The 27,337-nt window shown below is 42.9% G+C and overlaps 1 protein-coding gene across 2 annotated transcripts in view; it reads right to left on the reverse strand.

The window, feature by feature from the left end:
* Positions 1-27,337, reverse strand: part of NPRL3 (NPR3 like, GATOR1 complex subunit) — a 50,225-nt gene that overhangs the window by 1,109 nt on the left and 21,779 nt on the right. For both annotated transcript variants that reach the window (XM_032197447.1, XM_032197448.1), the window contains exons 7-12: positions 20,076-20,213; positions 19,165-19,321; positions 18,602-18,708; positions 17,215-17,344; positions 7,233-7,422; positions 5,909-6,101 (exon numbers count right to left, since the gene is read on the reverse strand). In XM_032197447.1, coding sequence (XP_032053338.1) covers positions 5,909-6,101; positions 7,233-7,422; positions 17,215-17,344; positions 18,602-18,708; positions 19,165-19,321; positions 20,076-20,213 — 915 coding nt within the window. The remainder of the gene's footprint in view (positions 1-5,908; positions 6,102-7,232; positions 7,423-17,214; positions 17,345-18,601; positions 18,709-19,164; positions 19,322-20,075; positions 20,214-27,337) is intronic.

Raw genomic sequence — 27,337 nt, forward strand, 5'->3', positions numbered from 1 at the left:
AGCTAGACTGTAATGAGGAAATGCAGCCTGGGGGTTTTGCAGAGGCTCTCCTTGTATCGAAGTTTCCTGGCCTAGGGCATTTCCTGAGACTGTCAGTAGTTTTAACTCCAGAAAACACAGAACCACAAGTGCCAACAAGCCCTGAAAGCAAGAAGTGACAGATTTACTTCTGCAGTCTCTTAGCTGGATCTACAGTGTGCTTGTCACAGCTCTGCAGCAGCAGTCTAGGTAACTACAGTTTAGACTTAAGAGGCTATTTTCCTCCAGAGCAGTCCAAGTGGCTTGGTAACTACAGGTCACGCACTCCTGAGGTTTGGTTAGCTTGGGGTGGGTGAAGTGGTTGCAATAGGGAGATGGCAATTTTGGCCAGAATCACCACAAAGAAGGCCTGGGAATTACGAAGTCCTGAAAGAGCCCCTAAACCCTGGCTCTAAGCTAAAGCCACAGCAACTACTTGCATGGCCAGTCCTTGTTAGTCAGTACAGATACCGCTTTGCTGGGCACCACCATACTGCACAGACATCAGCTCACCTCAGCACTGCACAGTCACAGCAGGGTCAAAGACTAACTGTGGGCTTTGCACTGCATGATGGCATCCCTGATGGCAGAGAAGCTGCTGCTCCCCCAAGACTCCTCAGAGCACAACCACCAAGCCAGCCCTTCAGATATAGCTCAGGTTTGCTGCACAGCCTCTTAATTGTCTTAACAACCTCCCAAATGAAGGAACCATGCTGCACGTCACTCAAAGTACTCCCACTAGCCAAGGCCCAAACACATATGCCAGAGTCATTTCTCCAGTTAAACATAAAGATGTGCATCTCCATGTGTTATACATCACATGCTCTGCTCTGGAATTCATCAGCTTTTGCTCATGTTTCCATACCCATCTGCAGTTTAGGAACATACTGGGCTGCTGCTTTATGCCAACTGACGGTAAAAATGAGTGGAGATGACAAGATCTGTTTTCCAGTTCATTCATACCGTCCTCATGCAGGAACAGCCCCTGAAAGATGCCAAATATCCCTTAGAGCATTCCTGCCTGTATTCAGGTGATGGCAGGATGGGGCCTCTCCTGCTTTCACTGAAGGACTGAAGCTTGCCTGGTTGTCTTCTGCTCTTCAGGCTGGGCACTCCAGTCACCTCACCACCCTTCATGGACACCTGGAAAGGAGTCTGTATGCAACGAGCCTCCCTTCATCACACCCTCCATGTACACCACACACACGTGGTTTTAAGCTATCCGTCACCTCCAGTCTCCTGATGTTTCTCTTTGCTCCCCATCTTGCCCCATTGCTCATATCACCCTCCTCATGCTCCCTGGCCACGGGTAAGCTCATTGCCTCATCCCTGCAGGCAGCCCAGGGGTGTGCAGTTCCCCAGCAAAACGAGCACGCAGTGCAAGCACAACACACTGCACGCTCCCTTCTGCTTTGATGTACATCTGCCAGCTCTCACGTTGGCACCGTTATGCAGAACATAATTGCTAAGTCTGAAATGCAAACAAACAACGGGCTCCAGTCATATTTACATTTCCCCTATCAGTGGAGTGCATTGGCCTCCTGCAGTATCTCCCAACGGGCATTTAAATTAGGCTAATCAGCTTCCTTCCCCCAGTCGATGGTAACCAGCACGCTGAGAAGTGGCCATTAGCAGGCAAAGCGGGGGGTTGTGTGCCTCAAAAACGCACCATTGCCTGAAGTATTAATGGTAATTTTTGAAAACACTGATTTTGGATTTTTTTCTTTTCATGCTCACATTTTAGCTAGCAGGGGGATTAGCATTCCTTTCTTTCTAAAAATGACTACCTATCACTTCTACCAGATTCTTCCCCCAGAAGGACTGCTTTCTAGAATTCTCCATTTCATTTTGGCCAATTTATTTGCTGTGATTTTCCAAGCTGAATCAAATGCTGTCTAGCCTTGTCTGGGCACTGTGTTGCTATCTGTCCCTGGCCAAAGCTCCTCCTCCCCTAACCTGTGTCACTGCTCAAAAAAACACTTTAAAGATTTTTAAAGCTCCGTATTCCCTCCCTCCTACAAAGCTGCTCACGGTGACTGTCCAAACTCTCAACCCCTGGCACAACTGACTTCTGTGTGGATGATTGCAACCTAGTTTTCAACAGCTATGCAACCTAAGTAGGAGTTTTCCAATAAATACATCCGTCCTATATTCAAAAAGAGTCTGGATTTGTAACTGGTCAAGATGAAATAGTTTCCATTCCAATAAAAGCTAGAGAGGATATTAAAGAATATCACAAAAACGCTGGCTGGAAGTCACCTCCAAGGCCTAATCCAGCCTCCTGTCCCAGCTGGACTATTGCCAACGCTGCAGATTTTTCTGCCCAAGCTCTGTAACTCTCCAAGGGCAGTGATCCTCCCACATAGCTGGGTAATCTGTCCTGGGCAGCATCGCCCTCCTGGAGAAGTTTTCCCTAATGTCCAAATAGAATCTACCAAGCTGCAACTTGGTGCTGCTGCCCCTCGTTTAACTGAGGAGAGTTTGGCTCCATCATCTGCTGTAGCTGCCCTCCAAAGTGCTGCAGGCAGGCGTTGGATCCCCCTCAGCCTCCACTCTGCTGGCCTGAATAAGCCCCATCTGAATGAGCCTCCCCACCTGCCCCATGCCCCAGACCCAGCCCAGCAGCCAGCACGGGCCCTTCACCTTCACCAAGCTCTTCATGACCCAGGGGGAGGAGAGAGAGGGAAACGAGACAGTTTTCCAGGTGCAGCACCAGATAGAAAGGAATAATTTCTTTCAGTCTGATGGCCGCTCTCCCCCACTAATGTATCATTTGTCTCTAACAAAATAATAAGGACATATCCATGGACAACAAGCTCAGGCGTGTGCACCACAGGAGTCAGTGGTCAGGCTTGGTGAGCCCCACGCTTTGCTCCTGGTTCCCGTCTGTCCTGACTGACCCGAGCCCAGTAACTCTGCGCTGGGCTCCTTCACGCGTGCATGCACCCATGTCCATGTGCATGCCTGCAAGCCAGAGCTCTGGGAAATGCCTTGCTTCATCTGTCCCAGGCAACTCCTACCTGGAAAATACAGCAATTAAAGGAGGAGTGAACAGAAAGCTCATTTTGCTGTTACACAGGGATAAACCACTAGCACAGGCAGGACGGAGGGAAGTGCCCAGTACGATGGCATGTCGTTAAACACTGCCCCACAGAAGGGTTACACCAAGCACCCTCATTTACAGCTCCAATGAAGGCAGGCACTATCTTCACATTGTCAGGCAGTGAACATTTATGGGACCCAAAGAGGACATAAGATGGCAGTTCTGAGAATAACACTGCATTTGGGTCCCTCTGAAGCTGCACAACTATGTCTGTTGACAGATGTGTGCTTCCAGGTCCAGATGCAGTGATGGAAGATTATTTCTTTCCATTGCTCATCACTGTCCTCCCTGCCTCCCCGTTCAAGTTACCAGAGCTGCCCTGCTGTCAGCACTGTGGTGGTATAGCAGTTCCCTAAACTGCTTCAGACAAAAAAAAAAAAAGATATCTCAGGTTAGTCATTCAAATAAAATTAGCTTATATCTAGCCAAAGAGATAACCTTTCCAACACTTCGTGAAGATGGAGCAGAACTGTCCACAGCTTAATAACACCTACGAATATTCCTCTATGGAGTAAAGAACCTCTATTTCTCAATCTAAGAGTAAGAAAAAATCCCAAAAGTGACTCTACACCCATGGCTTGGGAGAGAAGCCTCAAACTGTCTTTAAAAGCACTGCTTGATGTGCATTGAGGAACACTTTATACACATTACTGAAGATCTAGCACAAAAAGAGCTTTTTGCCTTCTCAAGTGTAGTTCTGGAAGGACAATGCCATCCCTCCTCCAGCAACACCTATGGAAACAACTTGGATTTGAATTCCGATTCCATGCTATGAGGATTAATGCAGCCAATGCTAAAGCCAAGCTCCCATATCCCTTATTTCCCCCTTAAGGTTTCTGCCTTGCAAATACTGGCTTTGCATAGTAATGGACAGGCACAAGTTCTTTCTGGCATCTGTTTAATGAATAACAGGAGTTCAGAGGCATAGACACATGAAAATATATCAGGCTGAACTTTACTGCTATACTGAAAATAGACCATCCCTTCGTGCACACACAAAACTATACTTAGAAGGTCAGTTACAGTATATTTAGTGCACTAACTATGCATTTATAGTAGGAATTTGTTCTGGTAGGCAGCTGATACAGCACAGCTATTTGCTGTAGCACAGCTCTCATTAGGCTGTTATTCTTAAAGATGAAGCGAAAAGCAGACCTGATGCAGTAACCTCTGCTGGGGTAATGAGGAGGATCAGCTCATTCACTGCAGTGGCTTCTCCACAATTATTTATACTTTTACTAAGAGCCACATGCTCACCCAGACACTCATCTCTAATGGTTTACAGGACAAAATGAGAGAAAATACATGCACGACCTCCAAGTTGCGGTGTCTCATAAAATCACAAGTAACCAAGAGCATCTTGTATAAACATTGCTATTTTTACACTCTAGCATCCTACCCACAGGACCAATCTATTTACTCTACCTCCTCTCTTTCTCACTGCTGACTTAAGAGTGAGTTATGGTTGTCAATTCAATCTACAGTGGAATGGAAATTAACATTTTGCAGATGCTCAGCATGGCTTTGCTAAAGAACCTAGTGCATGGACAAACTGCAAAATACACATCATTAAGACAGCTGCCTGATTACGGCAGCTGATTTTCTGATGAAACTGAAGTCATTTTTGGCATCTGCAATTCAAAAGCTTTCAAATTGTTGCTTTATCCAGATGAAAGAAGTGACAGAGAAGCAATAATGAGATCCTTTCCTCTCTCCAGGATAATTAGGAATCTGCATTGCCACTAAACTCACCCGAAGTGTCCCCCACAAATTCTTTCTTAAGATACTACCAATTATGATTTTTACTTTTCTTTCTCACAGGTTTTATAACCACTTATCTGGTGATGAAGCTGCAAACTTCATCACAGATAAGAAAAGCAACTTCTTGCCAATACAGTTTCTGTAGGCTACTTGACTGTATCCATCCTAGGGTGAAAACCATGTTTTCAGGGATGACCACTTGAATTTGTGAAGTACGGAAAATGTTACAGAACTTGCCCCAGGTGGTTTTCTGCTCTGCAAGTATGAAAAACAGTGAAAGCTGCATTCCAGTGATGCCACCGTGTTTTGAAATGCTCAGGAAAGGAAAAATTTCCCCCCTACCATTTTCACAGATAGCTGGTTAGGAAGTCATTCTGCTTTTGACCATATGCAGAACCACACCTTGTGTATTTTTGTTGTGTTGAAATTTGTAACAACAAAACTGGGTGCTACTAATCACACAACATAGTGACTTTAACTTCTAGAGCTAACTAACCTACTCAAATAAGCAGCTTATCTCAGCAAAACTGTCCTTGAAACCTTTGTAAGCTGTTCTGTAGAAGTATTCAGGCTGACTTTGTCTCTGATGCTTTTTTCTTTGTCTCATATTTACATGTAGTTTAGAAATCTTAAAATAAAGACTATCTGGCTTGAAAATACTAACACAAAATGTGTCAGTATGAGTAAGTCTTTGGTTTTCATACCCAGATTTTTTTTTTAGGCTATGCTATTATATCTACCATGTGTGGACACAGGAAAACTGGTAGGTAAACAGTGATGGTTGGACAACAGGGTCTTATGTCCTGATGCTCCTTCATACATGGAGAATTTTGTTAATAGGTGTTCTTGTGACATACATATTAGTTTTTGTCAAAAACTGTATGAAATAGTTATAAAGGAAACAAAATCAAAACAATTTATCTTCCAAAATGCCAAGCTAATGGTATTTGCTTCGAGTCCATGCCTATCCTTCAATAAAACAGTAAGGATAAGAAAAAAAAATTATGCTCTGTACTCATTTCCTACCTTGCAAACATGCGAAGATCTTCTGGATTTTGGGCAGCAGGGACATTGAGGATAGCTTCCCGCTCGTGTTCCAACAAGCTTGCTAGGAGATTCTCTGTCATCCTTTTATTTAGGGGTGAGTCCCCACCAGGTATCAACTCAGCACTGGAATTGTCCATGCTAGGACTTGTCAGAGTCATGTCATCACTACTAGCTATCAGGGGATGAGAGAAAAGAGACAGAATGTTTACATTCCTCAGCATAATAACATAAAGATTATCAATTCAGGTCATTTCTGTGCGGTCTTTCCAAACAATCTCCTCAAATCTGTAGAAAGTGGCTCTGGAAATGCTACATGTATCTGCAACTAGTGATATGACAGCACAGGAATTTTCTCAGTTGGAAAGTCAAATATTTCAACAGCGTCATCAATTTATGTGGGAAACTACTTCTGGAGACCATAAACAGTCCATAAAAACACTTGAAAAGAAAATTCCCAGCCAGCTCTGCTGGAATACCATGAAGTGGTAACATGAAAAGCCTAACAACACAGAAGGTGGGAGCAAGCAGAAAGGCCAAGAAGCAATATCCTCTTGTGAGTGAGACAAAATAAGCAGAGCGCAAACTTATCAAACTCACGTTCCAAGATTTCTGCCCTAACTCATGAGTTCTGTAAAGCTGAAGGTTGCACAGAGTATCAATCCTGATTTCCAGCCACAGTGCTGTTCAGCGTTCTGAGAATGCTGCTCATGACAGCACAGGCAGGCACATTTAGGGATTTCTGTGTTGTATCTTCTTTACTCTTTGAGAAAATGCTTTCCTAGAATCACTCTGAAGAATGGCACTAAGGAAATTAAATACGTCAGGAAAGAGAAATCAACCATTTGTGAGACTGACAGCCAGCTTGGTATTTTCTGCATGCTGCTCTACAGCCCACAGAAATTAATGCTGTTTAAAACAATTTTTCACAATTTTCTTCCTCTCCTGATAACAAGAGCTCATGCAGTAACAGCAGTGCAACCAAAGGTCCTTCATGGTTACTCTTTAGCACAGCAAGGAAGTAGAAATTTGCTTGGGAAAAATGCACTGAAGTACCTCTGATAAATATTAAAATATTTGACATAACCAAATGAGAACTTGACAAATTAAAAATACCTACTTGTTTATAAAAACAAGAATTTAAGCCCTTAAGACTTTCACTAATGCCCAGCTCTAAATTTAAGAAGGGCAATTCATAATTTGCAAGCACTCCAGCAAAAACAAGTTATCTTGATACTAAGGCATCGCTAACAAAAGGTCTAGAAGTTGGCTGTAGTCTGAACAACAGAGAAAAGCTTGCTCATACTTGGAGAGCCAAAGCTGAGAGCATTGGGGGTGCTTAAACTTCGGCCTCCAACTCTGGCAGTAAAGGGCATGTCTTCATCCTGGGCCCGGAAATCCTCCTCATTTGGTGGCACCATCAGACAGACATAAGTGTGAAGCTGAATAAGAAGCCGGTGTTGGAGCATCCATATCACCATTTGAATGAGCTGAGTCTGCAGAGTGAGAAAAGAGACATTATACACCTGTGAAATAAAACACAGGAGAAAAAACAATGCACAAAGCCTAAGAAATCACAACCAGAAATGCTTTCCATGCCAGAGAACAGTTTTATATTTTCTCTGAAACATCAGCCTACACTTTCCATCACAAAAAGGTGACCAGGCACATGTGTGCTCATTACACCCAAAGCATTTGTGTATGTTTAGGCTGTTATCAAACTGCTAATGACCAACACGTCTTTATGCAACACTGGCCAGCACAGCCAGTGCACTCAAACAAACCAACCTTGCCCCCCTGCCAGAGTTTCAGCAGCTGCTATGTTCTAGCAGAGCAGCTGAATGCCCTCACCACACGAAGATTTAGCCATACAGATATGGCCATACCTAATACTTTAGCCATACAACCCCACGTAGAGCTGTTCAGTCCTCTTTTAACAAAAATGTTCGTAGGTGCTAAAAGAAAGAATGATCATCCTTCTGAGAGACACAGGGCATGCGAAACAAATGAGGCAGATGCAGCCCTGATGGCCTAGGCCCAGCAGTGTGAGCCCCGGGATCAGCATGCTGGCTTTTACACAACGCCCACTAAAACCAGTAATCACCAAACGGTTAATCCCAGAGTGGTCAGACCAAAGTTCATCTTCTCCTGGAAAGCCAGGGAGAGGGCAGGGTGACAGGACACAGCTGAAGCAACCAAGACAGGTGCCCACAGGTAGGAGGCTTTTGTCATCAGGTGAGAAATTGTTGCAGAACCATGAGAGACTCTGGGTATCAGAGCCACACCAGGAATCCCTTCCTGCTGCAGAAGTAATGCTGATGGCAGCAGACAACTGGACAAGCAACAGCAGCCTACGGCTGCCAGGGAGTCCCCTCTCAATATGCAGGGTTAATATCGCCCATTTACTCACCATCTCTCCACAATAAGAGGACAGGCCATGCTTGTAAAGGCACCTAGCTTTCTATAGTACAGACAGGCAAGAGTTTAAAATCTGCCAAGAGATGACGCTCAACTTAAACAAACAAGCAAAACACCTTTGTGTTGCAGCAGCTGAAGCAGCACAATGTCCCAAAGGCGATGCTGAAAGCAGCAGGCAGAATGAGGGAGGAACATTGGTAGGTTTCTGGCATGGCCTACTTTCGGGAGTTTTAGAGGAGCATTCAAAACCCATCATCATGTCTGAATTTCTACACAAAAAGCCTTTTCATTTCACTATAGACAACCCTTCCCATAGCTAACAGCTCTGAAAACACTGATTCACTGACAAAAGCTATTTGGGGATTTCATAGCAACCAACATTGTTTTGGTGAGAGAAACACACACAGAATGAGCTCAGACTCTGAGAAGGAAGCTAGCTCTGCTGTATTAATCATCAGGATAACAGGCCAAATCTCAAATACAAGCCCCCAAGATGAAGTTCATCAGCCCACATAATCTTCCTTTTTCCATAATTCATTTAATTTTCAGTTCCTTCTCTGCTATCAAATCACAAAAGAAACATCTTCTGCTTGCAGATAAACACACACCCTGTCTTTCCAGGGATTACCACTTTTTGAGGCTGAATGGATTTTAATTTTAAAACATCTTATCTGGGATTGCCTTCTACACATCTTTTCCATGAAAGGTGTAATTAATTTTATATGTTTAAAAGAAAATCTAGAGAAGGGGAAGTTAGCAGAAGATAGCAAGTACATTTGCATATTATTTTGCTAACATCTCAGATCAGCCTGTAAATAGAAGAGGCTTATTCCAGTGATTACATAGCTAAAAACCTTCCTTCCAGATGCAGGCCTGGATGGAAAGATCTCTTTTATGTTTTACTTAAATTTCCTACCTGCTGGCATGCAGCGGCATCTAATTACCTAGTTTCGTGTCAAATTAAAGAGGTCTGCAGATTTCATAGACCAAAATAACCTCAGAAAAATCCAAGAAAACTCAAGGCACAAAGACAGGCTCTGCCAGACCTGCAGAATCTGCTGTGTAGGGCCTGACCTAGACCAACCTCCACTGGCCACTTTGGTGATTTTGTAAATTACAAAAATAGCCAGTTGTTTTTGCTGCAGCTCTGTATGCTTGGGAACTCTCCCATTCTGCATACACACCTTCACTCCAATCCTCTTATGCAAATATCTAGAGAAAGCCACCCCTGAGACAACAGCCTTGGCTCAGTGGAACAATAAGCCAGGCAAAAGTGGTGGTAAAGATTTACAACTATAAGACACTTCCCTGAAACAATGACTGCCTAATGTCTTTGTGCCATGACTGGGAGACTTGGAGATAGTGAGTAACTCTAAAACCAGAGAGAATTGTTCTTCTGTATTGAAGTGAGCCTGAACAACCACCTCTAGGTAAAAGAAATTGATCATTGAAGCTTATCTCTAATAAGCCTGACTTCAGTGGGAATTTAGTCTCTTAAAATCCAGTCCTAGAAAAAAGACCAGGCAGTGAAAAAAAGAAAAAAGACCAGGCAGTGAAGCATATATAGCAGGCACCATGCCCTAAGTTGTGTGTATTGTGCCATCACTGCTAATACACCTCCAACACCTTTTCCACTTTGTCTTACGTACACAAAAATACTTCTTCCAGGTTTAAACTTATTTCTTACCAAAAGCAGCAAGCATTTTCACAGATAAAATAAGGCAGAGGCTTTGCTAATACTCTGCTGCCTGCACTTCTAGACATGAACACAAAATTTATATCCTTTCTCCATCTGTTCGTCCTGAGCTATGATGGAGTTTCCAGAAAGGTCTGTAGGAGAGCGGGCTTCCCCGCACCATCTGCGCTGCTCTGTCTGTTGGAAATGCTCTTCATCCCTCAGGGACACAAGCTTATCTCCATGCTTGGTCTCAGTCTGCTGGATTAGCTGGGTTCTTCCTGAAGCAAAAAAGGCTGAGAGAAACTTCCCAGGAAAGGGTATGCTTCAGTCCCAGGACTGACTCCACTCAGTCATTAAATGACTGTAGGAAGCCATAGCCAGCCTTTTTTTTGGCTGAAACACCAGTACCATGATAGAAATATAAAAGGAAATATTCTTCATTGTTTAATTCAACAATCAACTCTAAATTTCATCTCTATTTCTTTCATAGTTGCCCTCTCCCCAGCCTGAGGGGTTCTGTCAGCTGCAGCATCTGCATGGTTCCCACTGGCACAGATCAGCCCGTGGCCATCCCTTTCCTCACCCCCCATCGTGGCGCAGCAGACCCTGGGCAAATTAGAGTATGCACCACAGCATGGAAGGCATTGGTAACAATACATTGCCTTGTGTTTACTGATAAAATCAGAGAAGGTGGGCACTGTACAGCAGCCCATCTGGGCAGTTTGAGACACTCAGGAAAGCTCAGATCCAGGTCCTGGAGGAACAGGATTTAGCATTCATTCCCTCTGTGAATCAAAAGGAGCATTCCTAAAACTGTTCAGTAGTATGTTAAATAAAATGCATTTCCTGCACAGATTCCTTAAGGTAGTTTCTTTCCCAGGCCTAAAAAGCTAAAGAAAACACAAAGGTAACAGGGCCTAGCAACACGTTCAGGAAAGGGAAAACAGCACCACAGAAGCACCCAAATCCCAGCTCAGTATTTCTCACTACCCAAGGATATCCTCTTAGTTAAGAACCAGCACATTTTGCCTGCTGAAATATGTAAGCCCCCTTTCTCCAGTCTGGATTATCTAGTTAATTTGACACACACTCTTCATGGTCTGACTGGAGAACTAAGCATCACTCTGTGTCAGTAAAACAGCACCTGCATAGTCACTGCACGAAATGGATGTTTGCTGAAATGCATTAAGCATTTATCATTCAAACCATCCTGCTTTACAAATAACAAATCTATTACATTTTATCCTGTTTTGCATAAAACAAATTCAGAATACCCCTATTAATGAAGGATAAAACATTATTGTTTAATATTGCCATTTTGATCATTATGTGACAGCTCTGAATTCTCACTTTACCAAGAGAGCTTAACCATTCCCTCCCTTCAGGCCTAGAAAGCCATATTTTTTAACCTGCTACACTGAAAAACCCTACTGTTTCCATACCTCTGCCAACAAAAGCTCTTATGACTCTTAATGCCTTCCAGATGCCCAGCAGAACAGTGCCATTTGCAGTCTGTTTCTCAGAAGACAACTGCCTTCTCAGCATGCAGTTCTCCTCCCACTCCCATCCTCTGACACACACGCTCATTTTCCACTGTGCCGTTACACAAAGCATGGCACGTCTTCCGGATGTGTAAGGCAGAGGCCTCATCTGCTGGTGCCTTTGTCCCAGCAGTATGGATTGACTTTATTCAAGTAAAGGTGAAAAACTAATCATGCATGTTCTGTTCCCTGGCAGCTCTCATATTTCTCTGTTTTTTTCCACAGTTATCCTAGCCCCATCAAGGAAGAAGTAGTTAACTGCAATAATAACTGTGTATTATGATAATGAACTATTGTAGTGAAGGGGATGCAGGGGCAAAATGGGATGTCTAATTCACATAGGTGCATCCCTTCTACCTCATGGATGGAAAGATCATCTTCGTTCCTCAGGGCAGCACAGAGATGTTAAATCTTTGTCTCAAACAGATGAACTAGCTGAGGCTACAAGGCATGGAGGAGGGAAGCCACAAGTATTATGATTTACCCTTGGTTTGCCAAGAAACTTAGCACAGAGTATCTGGATGAAGAAACTCCGATATTGTACAAAGAAAACCTTGCACTGAGAAGCAGAATTAAAACATTCCTATGCAGCAATTGCAGTTGTCAAGCACATGCCTGGTACACTCACTCTCTCAATGGAAGGTGTTGAGCTAATGGTTTTAGGGCTCCAAGTGTTTCAGTGCTTTCACATGAGGGCATGAAGGGGTTCATATCACCAATGAACACCTTGCCACTCATCCCAGATCCCAGTGAGAGATTGGAAAAATGGCAATGGGTCATCACAGATCTGAGTGTACAGCACTTCAAAGAACCAGCTGCTGTAACTGCTGCTTCTTCTTAGTGCTTGTACAGGTGCACACACACACACACACGCATGCACACCCCCCTTCACAATTCAACTGAGCAATGTTCCTTGGATGACACCCTGCCACTTAAGCAGTGATTGCTGCACTCTGAAGTTTTAATCTGCTCCTGATACTCCTGTATCAGCATAGAGGGACATGACCAGAGGACTGGTGTTACTGCTCTGCAATATTCTACAAGAATATTCTTCCAAAAGGCTGTAAGGCCACCCTAGAGTCAGGCTGCCATAAGTGGGTGTTCTCTGCACACAGACACTTATATTCTTTGTAAAGACTGAACCAGTTGCTTTGTATGCAATGAATCTAGGCTGTGTCTCCTTATCTCCTACAACTTTTGAGAAAGAGCACCTATCAACAAACGTACAACCTGATCTAGGTGATATTCAGATCCTTTTTTTAAAAAAGGAATTTGAATTACACCTTCAGTTAATACTGTAATCTTAGATAAACTGAATATGGACTTAGACTCAAAGCTCACAGCTCTTCACTTCGTTTAGCTAATGCCACCACAATGATAATAGGCATCTTAGCTTATCAACAAGAATGGGAGCAAAAAGCTGGTAACTCTACAAACAATCTTGTGCAAATCAGAGGGGCAGATTCTCTTATCAGCAGAAAAGCTTGCTGTATTCTTTAGAAATCACATTGTTCTCAGGTAAGAGAAAACAGAATGACGCTAAGCAGGAAGGTGAGTGTCAGACGTGGCTTTGAAATGAAATTTTAACGTGCTTACTGAGACCCTCGGCTTCTGTATGTAACCTCAGACCTTCTTGATCAAGACACAGTTGCAGGTCCAAGCAGCTAATATTGCCCACAAGCTACATACACATGCAGCTAAGTTCTTCCCAGTAACAGTATGTGATATCAATGCTGTTCTAGCTACAAGTTGCTTCCGTTTTCCTCACTCACATACCCAGCTGCAAAAGTGCCTCCCTTGCTCTGTGCCAGTCCTGGAACTTGCTGATCCCCTGAGCAAATTCCACCTGCTAACCTGGCAGAAAACCAGCCAGGCTGAAACAAGTTAAGTGAATAGAGTCACGCTGGACAGGAGCCAGAGCACCAGCACAAAGGAAAGGGGGAAAGGAGGAAGGCATGTGTGCACACACTTGAGAATGGAAAGGAAAACCAGGGCCGCCTCCTCTTGGCAGCACCAAGATGCCATTATATCAGCTGAGCTGTAGGCATAGGCTCATCCTCATGCTACTGCAGCACTGCTATCCAAGCAAGGCAGATTAAACAGAGAAAAAGGGAAGCTAGCATGGAGATCCCTACCCAAAGACCAACAACTCGGCAAATATAAGCACAAGGCCACTGACAGAGGATGGATATTCAACCACTGAAGAGTTCAACTGCAATGTACTGCAAAGGCAGTCTCAATAGATGCCACTGCCTGGCCGCCTCCTACCTACCTGACAGACAGACACCAAAGCAGAAAGTAGACATGCACTGAAGCTCTCAAGGCAGTCTTATCCTTACTGAGGGTATTGCAGGTTGTTTGTACCTCCTGCCAGACAAAAAATACCACAGCACCCCAAGTACAAAAATGCCAGTGTCCCATTTTTCATCTACCCAGAGGAATGGAGCGCCTCCATCCATGTAACTGAGTAAACAAAAAATAAGTGTTCTCTTTTAAATGAGGCATTGTGACTGCATCAACACAGAAGGAAGGAACTGCATCAAAACATCACTACTGAGGATAAGGAAAAGGCTGAGGTTTTAATGCCTTCTTTACATCTGTCTTTACTAGACAGACCACCTATCCTCAGAGTACTCAGCCTCCCAACCTGGAAGTCTGGGATGGGGAGCAGAAAAAAAAACAGTGCTCAGGTGGAAATAGTTAGAGACTACTGCCCTATCTGGAATGTCACAAGTCCATGGGATCAGATGGGATCCCCTTGAGTGTGCTAAGGAATGTGGCAGATGGGATTGCAGGGCCACTTTCCATCCTCTATCAGCAGTCACGGTCATCCAGAGAGGTCCCAGATGACTGGAGACTTGCTGATGTGATGCCCATCTATAAGGGTTGTAAGGAGGAACTACAGGGCTGTCAGCCTGACCTCGGTGCCAGGAGAGGCGATGGAACAGGTCATCTTGAGTGCAATCACATTGCATATGCCGGACAGACAGGGGATCAGGCCCAGTCAGCATGTGTTCATGAAAGGGAAGTCCTGCCTGACCAACCTCATCTCCTTCTATGACTGGGTGACCCACCTGGTGGATGAGGGAAAGGCTGTTGATGTCATCTACCTAGACTTCAGCTAGGCCTTTGACATGGTCTCCCAAAGAATTCTCCTGAAGAAGCTGCCAGCCCATGGCTTGGACAGGTCAATGCTCGCCTGAACATGAGCCCAGGTGCCCAAGAAGGCCAACGGCATCCTGGCTTGTCTCAGGAGCAGTGCAGCCAGCAGGACCAGGGAGGTGATCATCCCCATGTATGCTGCTCTGGTGAGGTCGCACCTTGAGTGCTGTGTTCAGTTTTGGGCCCCTCACTACAAGGACATTGAGGCCCTGGAGTGTGTCCAGAAAAGGGCTATGAAGCTGGTGAAGGGCCTGGAGCACAAGTCCTGTGAGGAGTGGCTGAGGGAACTGGGGTAGTTTAGTCTGGAAAAGAGAAGGTTCAAGGGAGCCCTTATTGCTCTCTGCAACTACCTGAAAGGAAGGCGTGGGGAGCTGGAGGTTGGTCTCTTCTCACAGGTAACTAGCAATTAGACTTCCCACAGTACCAACCTTCCAGTACAGACTACCTTCAGAAATACAGAGACAGTACAGTCAGCATGACGAAAAGCACAAGGTATGACCATGAGTGAATTTCTTCAACGTTTAAAAAAAAAGCACCACAAATTAAAAAACATCCACTCCAATGTACAAAGTTACAATGAAAAGTCCAAACTTTGTTGTTTTTTTTTTTCAAAGGCAAAGCAAACACAATTAGATAATATTTACAGTTCAGAGTGCAGCATCTTCTACTGCTGCACAGCAGAAAGAAAGAACACCCACGTTTCATCAGATTACTTGCTCTGTCAACTAGATCTCTGTTAATTACAATTGGAGCCTGGCCACCTCAGGATAGGGATGGGATTCATCTCCCTTAAAAGGCTAGTTCCTAACAAAACAATACTACAGGAATTCTATAAAGCTACATTAAAGCAGAGGAATGTACCTTTTCTACAGGAACATAATAATACAAAAACACCCCTCCATTTCAATCTTCTTCAAGAATTGGCATGCTTAACTTTACACAAAAGAAGCTAGCCATCTCTCACAGCAGCCCACTGGTTTATGGTTTGTCTTGCTCATCCTCATGCACGTCTTGCCAAAGGAGTCCCAAGTCTTCCACAACCACAGAAACTCACCTCCCCTTTTCAGATTGCAGGAGGCAGTTCCATAGCTTTTCACAGCATCATCCTCAGTGCATGAACACATGCCAAAAGGATGAGGAAAACCACCCATGCTGTTGACTTTCAGAGCCCCATCACGGAGAGGCGAGCATCAGAGTGAAGATGCACAGCCTAAAAGAGCTATTATAGCATCCAACAGCTCTGGCAAACATTGACTCACACTGTTGTTTCAAGGCTTTCCTCATAACTGCAGTAGTGTGTGGCAGATTTTACTTATATATTTTAAACAAAAGTAAGATGTCTGAAAACAACCAGAAGTATTGAAGGAAAAGTCCTAAAGCAGGTAATTCATTTTTTAAAAAGTACTGAGAGTAAAAATGCCTCCTAAAGCTACTGCAGCTAAAATAAAATTAACTCTATTGATTCAGCTTCAATTTTCAGGACAGAGATTTGTCTGCAACTACAGCAAAGTACTGACAAAACAGTAGTCACTGCTCTTTCCCTGCTTCTAAAGATGGCAGCTGACCAGTATATACTATGGGGATTAGAAGCTACATAAGTAGTTACCTCTATCTCTGATCATTATCTCTGCCAACCTGTAATTACGACAAATTCGTCTCTCGCAATTGTTTGTGTGCTTGATTGATGTTAATCTTCTAGGTATTTGAACAGTGACTAATTTAATATAAACAGAAAGTCATCAAAGTACAAAGGCTAGCAAACAGCACGACAAGATACCAGTTAAAAAATTTGCCTATGCTCACTTTGCCACAATGATTGTTCAGAGGTTTTTTCATTTGGAAATGTAACAGCATCAGCATGGAGGTCTTACATTACTGAGATCTTTCTTGCATTTCGCCAGTTCCCAGAAATGCTGCAAACCATGATCAAGCAAAATAACAGCACACAAATTGAAAATCAATATGCTATTATTCCAAATCTGAACATCAAAATGCTTATGTTGTAACACGTGGGCTTCTGTTGACTACCTGCTGAATCTACTTCCTGCAATAGCCTTTAAACAATTCCAGTTTTGTACCAAAAGCTAAGTGAATAGACAGTTTGCTTTCAAAAACAGATGGGATATAATAAAAGTAAATGTGATTGTGAGGAATCCACAAACTTGCATTAAGCCCTACAGTTTATGACAGGCCTTCACTCTTCTTCCATACTACATCACTCAAGGAAAAACAGCATTATGATTTTTCTTTTAGGAATGTGCTTTGCTACCACAGAGCATCCACACAGCTTCATCTTGAAAATCCCCACAGCTTTTTGGCACACGGATATGAAACAACAAATCACGTTTGGAAATGTAGTAAGTGGCAACTTCTAAGCCTACAGTAGCAAGTTCCTAACCAGGTACTCCAGAAATATTACCAGTCCTTTTTCTCCTTAGCAGGGCAACCATACACTGTCCAAACAGCTCTTGCATGCTCCCCCATCTCACCTCCTGAACAGGCGGTGCAAGTGGATTCTTGAACTCTGAGAGTGACACTGGGAGGGAGAACTTGGAAAGCATCGATGGCAGATTGTGGCCCCGAAACTGGCAAGAAAATGCATCTGCTAATGGAGAGTAACTACAGAAAAGAGATAAAAGCAGAAGTCAGTTTTATATTGCCGGTCAGTGTAATATTTATCCACTTAAGCATTACATTAAGTGTCAATTTCAAATGAAATATTCTCTATCATCTAAAAACACAGTAAGGGTACTTAATGGCATGTTGCATCTTGCTTTAAGTAACCACATAGAATATGTATTTTCATCTTGGCATTACATTCAGCTTCACTGTATTACTGAGGGTGTGGAGGGAATCCAGAGAAGAAAAATAAAAATGATAAAAAGTCTAGACCTGTGCAGTCTCTGATCAAAGGAACAGGGATTGGTCAGTCACGAGATGACAGGACTAGGGATGGGCAGTATACAAGCACAATCTTCAAACAAGCTAAATGCAGCTGCAGATGTGACTGCTCTCCCTGCCTGTGCTGAACAAGGAAAGCAATATGACTGATTAGAAGTACAGGAGAGTCAAGTTAAATATTAAGAAAACTGTTTGTCTTCAAGAACAGCACTGCCATGTATGACACAGGCACAGCTGTTCGTGCATGACCTCAAGGTCCCTTTCAGGACTATTTTTATACTTCCATCCCATTAGTTTTGACCTAAAAGTATTTTCCTATAACTGAGTTCCAACACAGATTCTAAAAACATCTCAAAATACAACCCAGAAAAAGTTGCCAATCTTCAGCAGAGCAAAAATATCCACTGCTGCCTCCATATCTTCCTTGATTGCCACTACCTTCCCTCAGACTATCTGCATTACCTTCAGTCTACTGAAAGGCATGTAAGTGGAAATGCCATCATATGAAACAACACAATATTGATGGCAACACTACCCTGACTTGCTAATTTGATTCTTTTCAGGTGATGCTGTGTGCCAGATACCCAGACAGTCCCGTGAAATATTCAGTGATTCAACTTAATCAAGTTTTCTAAGTCTTTCCACATTGCTTAAGGATCATACAACCTTTTCTGATATGGACACAGTGATGTACTAAAGGATGGGACATACTAAGAGTAGCATCACAATGTAAATACTGTTTCCAAGTCCCATGTCACTGCAGAAGCATATTGAACTGCTTTGATACCGCTCCCTACCCCAGACAAACTCATATGTGGCTTTGCAATTTCCAGCTCATGTAATGATTAGTGTTCTGCACAACTGCAACAAATTCATACACAACGAAAGATCTACCCTGTATCCAGTCAGACAGGAAAGAAAATCTGCACTTCTCACCAATTTCTTAATACAATCATTGATCTTCCTACTACTTACAGACAGACACTGGCATTTGGAGAAAGCATGTAGACATTGTTTTCACACAGCGGATAAATAATAATTGCTTTTCCCCAGTAAACAAGATGTGCAGCAAGCTGAAAAACCTGCATTAAGGAAACAGGGAAAAGTTAGGACAGCAAAAAAGCAAAATTCAAAATCTCACCAGGACTTCCATACAATGACAGAAAATTCTTATCAGATGACCAAAAAGTCTTGTTTGAGCTGAAATGAAAGCAAAATATTATATCTTTTAACTCTGCCTTCAGAATAAGTTCAGGGTTTAAATAACATGTGGCACATCAAAAAACATTTGACAAGGTTAAGGATTTCCACAGCAACCCATGATTCAGCTTTGGATGCAGGACTGTTGAGCACCATCACTGCACCACTGATCTTCATTTCGCCCATCTCTCCCCCACACTGTAAGGCTCAAGCTTTCTCTGTGCACTCTGCTCACACTGAAAAAAAACTAGCATGCTCATATACCACCGAAACCCACTGGCATGAAGAACGAAAATGTCTTGTGAATTAAAAGAATTTCAGCTTACAGTTCCCCATACCTGCAGCAATGCCAAGTCAGCGTCTTGAGCTAGTTGCTGCAAATTCTTCACAGCAGAGGTAGTTTTAATTACTCTCACCAGGGCAGGAGAGCAGTCCAATGGGAGCTCATTAAGCAATGACTTCTCATCATTTAGAAGTAATAAGGCATGGTAAGGCCTGCAGAAAAAGAAGGAATATATTTGCCCAGTAAACTGCAACTTTTCCTGAAGGTTTAGTTATTCCCAGGCCATGATACCTCAGCTGGTAAAAATGACACTCTAATATCATCCTTTTGCTGTAAGTGGATTCAGAGTAAGCTTATTTTTATGTTACAAGATAAGATGTTCCCCACAAAATGGGGATAAAGGGTTATATGATAACTGGATGCCATAGTGACTAGAGAAGAAATGACACTGTGCTGGCATACAGTTAACCCTAAAGAATTTGACTGAAAACTGCACATTTGCATCACTGAAATACAGAATGAAGTAGAAGAGAGGAAGAACGCAGGACTGAGTTAGTTTTGCAGGTAAAAAGCTGTAACCATAGAGAGCAAGAAATAAGACATCAAAGAGCCCAGGCTCTCTTTCCTCTTTACAAAAAATCAGTCCTGTGTCAACAGATTCAAATGAACACACAATTTCTCTGAATGCAAATAGTGCAGACCTCTCCCGCAGCACTGCCTACCAAACTCAATTATGTTAACCAAACCACCTTATGTTAACATGAAAGCTGTGGCTTTGCACCACCACGTATACAGCAGCAGCACGATACCTCAGCATAAGATTCAGGGAGTCCTGTCTCAGCTCACGCCCCAGCCACCCACCACTCAGCGTCCTTTCATCCCCCCAGCTGTGCCAGTACAATCATTTGCAGCATAATACTTGGGCCTGGTGAAAGGACAAACCGCAGCTGAAGGACTTGCTCTTACCTGATCGATTTCAGGCTTCTCTCAATTGCTTCTGGAGGAATAAAGTTTGTTGCAACATAATGGATTTTATGAGGCAGGCAGAAACTCACTTCCAGCCAGTTGTTGATATGTAATCGGACCACTCCTGTTGTACAGAGACTATAACGGGAAGAAAATAAATACATACAGCATTTATAGTGTATACCAAGTGAAAATAGTGGACCAGATTGATTTCTGCACGGGAATCAGAGCAGGGCAAGAAAAGGGTGAGAAGGGTGAGTGTACCATGTCTACCGCCAGACTGGATGAGAACAAGATGGATGATTCCTGGCTGCAAGGGATTCCTTAATTTACAGAACATTATGTATTATGAGGCTTTGGGGAAATTTGCAAGACTATATCCCACTGGCTGCCACTTCCCTCTGCTCTTAACATTGCAGCAGTATCTCAAGAGAGAACAGTTACTTGAAGGTCTCCTGCAAGGTCACTACACTAGAAAATTCCCTAGACCAGAGATGGAAAGGGCAAAGATAAATAAGGCACAATGTTTTCACCACCATTTTCCATCTTTCTGGAAAAAGCTCCGTTTGTTCAGAATCCTTAAACAGTTCAGAGACTTGAGACTTAAATATATGCATCCAAGAAAAGTCTCTCAAGCTGAAAAGCAGAATTGCAAAGTTTCCATTTGGGATAAGTATTTGCCTTATTTGCCCTCACTCCTGCATTTCAAAAGCATGTTGAACCACAAAAAGTAGTTTCTGCCAAAATCTCAGTTCCACAAAGCAGACAAGAGCACCTATATCACAAACATAACCGACATCTTTTGATCCATACATCATATGATAAACAACTGAGATACCTTATAGGGCTTGCTTTGGGTAGTGACACTTCCAGATACTTCAGCAATGAACAGAATCAAGTCAGAAACAATACAGAGAAATGGAAACAGGAGTCTGTAAATCTAAGCAAGAGATGAAACATACCTAGGTAGGTAACTGTAGCTGCTGAAAAATGGGTACAGGTGGGCAAGATACTGTAAGGAACTAAGCCAGCACCCCCATGCAAATTTTTACAACACTGCCCAGTCTGACAAAATGAAACACTGGCCTGGAAACAGCTTTGCTGGAGACCATGGGACAGAGCAAGGAGGAAGAGGAAAGGCCCAGAACATCTTTCCATGTATAGGGAGTTAGAAACAAAACCAAACTCCTTAATCATTCTTAAGCCAAAGCCAACTTTGTCTACACTGGAGAGCTGAACTTCTCAAGATGCCTACAGGCTGTTGTCCTCCAAGATGAACAAAGTGCATCAGAGGCTAAATGAATATTGCCTGAATTAAAACCTCATCCCCAGAAAAAGAAAAAAAAAAAAAACAGTCCTCAGAATGTTTCATCCTGAGAACAAAAACCAGTCCTCAAAATGTTAATCACTCCATGGCACCAACTCCTAAAGATGAGCTGGCTGGAATCCATCAGGAGTACGCACGTAGGTCTGTAACTATAGATTACAGAATCACAGGTAGACCTTTACAGGCCAGGTTTCAGACAAAAAAAAAAAAAAAAAACAAACCTCTAGCTCCCTTAAGATGCCCTCTGCTTTTGAAGTTTGTTCTAAAATATTTTTTTCTAAACAAAATAATATTTTGAAGGTTTAGGTTGGATATTAGGGAGAACTTCTTTACAGAAAGGGTTGTTAGGCATTGGAATGGGCTGCCCAGGGAAGTGGTTCAATCACCATCCATGGAGGTCTTTAAAAGATGTTTAGATGTTGAGCTTAGTGATATGGTTTAGTGAAGGACTTGTTAGTGTTAGGTCAGAGGTTGGACTAGGTGATCCTGGAGGTCTCTTCCAACCTAGACAATTCTGTGATTCTGATTCTGTGATTCTTTTTACAAACTTCAGTTTGCAAACATTCCAGTCTAAATTTTAAATTTGAGTGTGTTGAGACTTGAAATATGACTTTTGTGTAGATAAAACCCAAGAATTTCCCCTCTGCTCAAAACACATTTAAAAACAAGCCAGGAGCAGACAGAGAGTGAATACATGTCTTGAACATTCTTTATGTGGTGATTTAAACATTTATTCCGAGCACTTAATTTTAGGCCACAAACTAACATGCTCTTTTTCAAGTTCATCTGGTTGTATAAGGAGTTTAGAGAGATCAGAAAATTCAGCTTTAAAACAAAAGCATTGGTAGCATTGGCTGCCAGTGTAACTATTCACCAAACCACAACAGAGTGGTGAGAGCACAAACAAGATCCTGTCCTGCCTTTTGCATGATCAGACTCATAAAGTCAAATCTCACTGTAGACAAAGCTTTTGTAAAGCAGGGGCCATGGTTTTGTTCTAAAAACCTGCACTGAACACTGAGAAGTATTTATTTTCCAAAATGTTAATGGAACAAACACTATACATGTTTTCCTTTAAAAAAAAATCCCTGAAAAGCTAAATCCACTCTCTGGTGCTACCATCTCACACCCATTTAGAGGCTACAAACCCTGAAGGAACATGCAAAGCATGGCAAACACCTCAGTTTGTCTTGCTACAACTCCGGTAACACTGCTTAACCCACCAGACATACACCAACTGACAGAGAAAGCTGAATTATCTTAAAATACATCAAGGTAAAGCGCACCTTGAAGCAGTAGTTATCCGCACTGTGTAGGGGGCCAAACACTCACAAGAGAAAACATGACAAAAAAATCAATTGCACAGATGAGTTAAGAGACTATGTGAAAGCTAGTGTGGTTGTCAAAATGGGTTACCAAAACAAAGGAAAGAAACATGAAAATATGAAACATTTGCAGGGATATTCTCCCTGTGTACTCTAACACTCAGGAAAAATATATGTTTGGTTCCTTTCATTCTTTGGTCCAAGTGCATTAAGGCAAAAGCTTTAATTATATAATTACATTCTCCACAGCATAATTTTGTCTACATTGCATTATACAACAATAGCCTAAAATTAAAGACAACAAGAAAAACAGATTTTGAGCTCTGATTTCAATTTTAATTTCATTTTTCTACATTTGCATTCAATTTCAAACCTTCACTATAGCTAGCTTTATGTAACGATTTCTCTTTCACTCCTCCCCTTGTGGATGGAAAATAATTTAAGTCTCTAATAATCTGGCTGGGAACAAAATACATCCACCAGCAACAATGTATGTGACTGCACTTAGCCAGTCAAAATCAATTAGTTTTACCAAGATATATGCAAGGATTCATGAAATACAGTAAAGTCCAAGAAAGTGAAATGGACAATGGGATGGAGTGCACCCTCGTTGAATTCACAGATGGCATAAAACTGTGAGGAGTGTGATTTACCAGAGGGCCATGCAGATATCCAGAGGAACCCTGTCACACTGGAGCAAAGCACTGTCTGTCAAGAACCTCATGACATTCAGCAAGGAGAAGTGCAAAGTCCTGCACCTGGGGAGTAACAACCCCAAGTACCAGCACATGCTGGGGGCACCCAGCTGGAAAGCAGCTTGGCAGAAAAGGTACTAAGAGTCCTGATAGACACCAAGTAGAACAAGAGTCAGCAATGTGCCCTTGCTGCAAAGAAGGCTAACGGCGCCCTTGGCTGCATCAGGGAAAGTACTGCCAGCAGGTTAAGGGAGGTGATCCTTCCCCTCTACCTAGATTTGGTGAGGCCACACGTGGAGTGCTGTGTCCGGTCCTGGGCCCACCAGTACAAGAGAGACCTGGACATACTGGGAAAAATCAAATGTAGGGCCACAGGGATGATGAAGGGACTAGAGCTCCTCTCCTGTGAGGAGAGGCTGCGAGAGTTGGGACTGCTCAGCCTGGAGAAGAGGCTCAGGGGGATCTCACCAATGCCTGCACATCCCTGAAGGCAGGGTGCACAGAGCATGGAGCCAGGCCCTGCTCAGCGGTGCCCAGGGCCAGGCCCAGAGGCAGTGGGCACAAACTGGAGCACAGGAGGCTCCCTCTGAACACCAGGAGGCACTTCTGTGCTGTGCAGGTGTCGGAGCCACACAGGTTGCCCACAGAGGCTGTGGAGTCTCCTCCTTGGAGAGCTCCCAAAGCCACCTGGACATGGGCCTGGGCTGCCCTACTTGGGGTGGCCCTGTGGGGGTACGGGGGGGGAGAACATGGGCTCAGAGGGGCCTCAGGCCTCAGCCATGCTGTTGTTGTGTGAAATTGAAGTTTGGATCCGCATTTGCTTTCATTTTTATTTGTTTCCCACAAAGTCATCTATTTAGCAAGCTTTTTACTGTAAGCCTCACGAATCCCCATGAGCTGGCTGCCAGCTGTTTGGCTGGGGACCATGCACACCCAGAAGCTTCCTTCTTTAGGGACAGAAGCACAACACCAAAAACTAGCAACAGAAGAAAGAACCAAGCAAACAAGTTGTAAGTTATCAAAGTTGCGTTACGGAGTCACCTAGCTGCACTTCGACTTTGCTCTTCTCAAACAACTAAAATTGTGGAGCAAACAGTCCTGTGTAAGTGGTGATATCCATGCTCACTGAGCACATGTAACTCTATAACATGATGTCCGTATGCAAAAGATGTGGTGCTAGCTCCACTGTGCTGATCCTATCCTAAAGAGACCAAAACGCAGTTAGAAACCAAAGTGGAATCATCTGTACCTAGCAGCAGTGAACAGGTCAAATCCAAAGGAAAACTTAGAGCACAGACCTTGCTATCCCACCCCCAGTCCAGCACCAGGAAGACACAGGACCACAGAAGGTGAGAACACTGCGTTGGCCAGCACTGTACCGTGAGCCTCTGGCTCTGGGACACATTTACATAGCCCCTGACAGAAAACATAGAATTACACAAAGATTTCAGAGGTGTGGTAGATTTACAAGAAACGTACAGGATTACCTCTTTTCTTCTTCGCTCCTTTCCCAACTTCTCTTCACGTTTTATGGGGATTTTTTCAGTGCTACTGCACCCCGAGGTTTTTCACTGAACCATCTGCTCTAATTCCAAACGCCCTTTTCAGAACAGTTATATATTATACAAGGTTTGCCTTGTCTCATGTGCATTACTTTACATCCAACCATAGTGAATATCATCTGCTGATCAGTTGGTCTCCAGTAACCTTTCTTCAAATCTTCCTCATCTATTTGCGTTTTTATTCCCTTCGCTATTATCTATAAACTTTGTCACTTCACACATTGCCCCTTTTTCCAGGCCAGTTATCAATATGAACACATTGAACAGCACAGGTATGAATACAGATTGCCATAGACAAACTGGGTAAAAATGGCTTCATTCTCCATATTCTAATCCTCCATTAAATCCTCATTGATGTTCCATTTCTCTCATGAAAACTTAATTTCAACACTTTTTGTTGGAAATCTCTGCTTAGATGCTACACCATGAGTGATGCTGAGGGATACATAGCAAGGGATTAGGATGCTGACAGGGGATTTTGTAGTAATCTGAAAATGAATCAGGGAGGAGTAACCAGTAAAAAGCTGTTCGCTGTCTCTCTAGTGTAAGACCTAAAATACATCTAATGAGACTGGGAGGAGGAGCAAAGTTCAAAAAGAAACAGAAAGAAACAGAGCAACCAGTTAAGCCATGGAGCTCCTTATCAGAGGATGTTGTGGTTGTTAAATATTTACTTTGGCTTGCAGGAGATTGAACTAATTTTGGGAAATGAGATCAGCTTAAGGCTGTTGAATATACACAAAGCACCTCCAGAGCTGCAAGCTGCAGGAAGCTGTGGAATATTTTAAGGAATATCAATGCTCTTTTGCTCTGTTCTTATGCTTTGCCCTGAATAGCAACTGTGATTTAATCCCCCCAAAATGGGAATCTTAAAGTTGGCCAGATCCTACAGAATCCCAGCCTTCTTTTTCACAACTATCAGCAAAACACAGCCAATCCCACCTCACATTTTATAAACTGGTTATGAATTCCTACACACACACCACATCTTATGTTTATCCTGTTTACACCATATATTAATAACATGCTTGCTAGTTTTGTAGGGGTGAGCTTGTAGCTTTTGAGTTTATTTTTGCTAGAGGTTGTGACTATTTGGAACTTTCAAATAGTTTTACTCTTCCCTGTAAAAGACACACTCACTGTCCTTTGGTCAACTAACTGTAGTTGGCTTATATGTCATAGTACAGTCATATAAATAACATATAATAATTCATTAATTTTCATATAATTATTCCTCTTCCCCTTAAGTTGATGAGAGGCTAGATCCACCAGTCAGTTCAAATCCCACTAGGCTAAAATGTATAAAGGCTCTTTGTATATTAAAAACAAATAAACAAAAACCAATCCTCTCCTCCCCCTCAAAAAATAGTATTTTCACTTTTCTTCTAATATAAAGCTAATAAAAATTTGCTAAAAACAGATGGGCACTTAGCTATCATCAAGCTAACAAATTATCCGCTCTAACAATTGGTGAAAGTAGTCTTAATTCCTTAAATTGAACGCTGGCTTACAGGAGGCCCCCATTGTAAAAGCAGGAAAGGTTCCCCTTCCTCTGAGGGGAAGGTGAAAAAGATTTTCAAACTTGTTTTCTCAACTAATGGAAGAGAAACATCTGGTTTTAGGTATTAGCCAAAAAGGTCCCAGGAACTAAATGTTGCTTACCTCCAAACTGTCAGTTTAATAATACTCAGTTACAACAGCAGCAGTAGCACTACAGTCAAAATGACCTGGCTACTGATTACTACCTTATAAAATAAGGACATTTCATTCAAAATGCAAAGGACATTGAGCTATAAAAAGATTTGTACACTCATGGTTTACTACAAACCAGCTTACTAAGGGACATGTTGGGTCTTGCCTGAAACACCTCAGCACCATCTACAGGAAACCAAAGGCTAGACAGCAATTCTGAAGCAACTGCAATAATTCAAGAAGCATTTGACTGGAATTCCAAAACAAGCAGGCACTAGGAAATGCTGGCTTGAGCAAATCTCAAATGGGGAGATGGGTTCCCATCTGCAATTCAAAGTGCCCTCTCCACCTAACTATGACATTTCCTTATGCCAAAGGCTATGCCAGAAATGCCCATATATTTAAAACAGTACATTGTCACTGCATGCACTTATCACAGAATCATAGAATGGTTTGTGTTAGAAGTGACCTTTAAAGATCACCTAGTCCCATGGGCAGGCACATCTCCTACTAGGCCAGGCTGCCCAAATCCCCACCCAGCCCGGCCTTGAGCACTGCCAGGGATGGGGCACCCACAGCTCCTCTGAGCAGCCTGGGCCAGGGCCTCACCACCCTTACAATAAATAGTTTCTTCCTTATACATAATCTAAGTCCACCCTCT

The sequence above is a fragment of the Aythya fuligula genome, chromosome 15 (genome assembly GCF_009819795.1).
Source record: "Aythya fuligula isolate bAytFul2 chromosome 15, bAytFul2.pri, whole genome shotgun sequence".
NCBI classification, from domain to species: Eukaryota; Metazoa; Chordata; class Aves; order Anseriformes; family Anatidae; genus Aythya; species Aythya fuligula.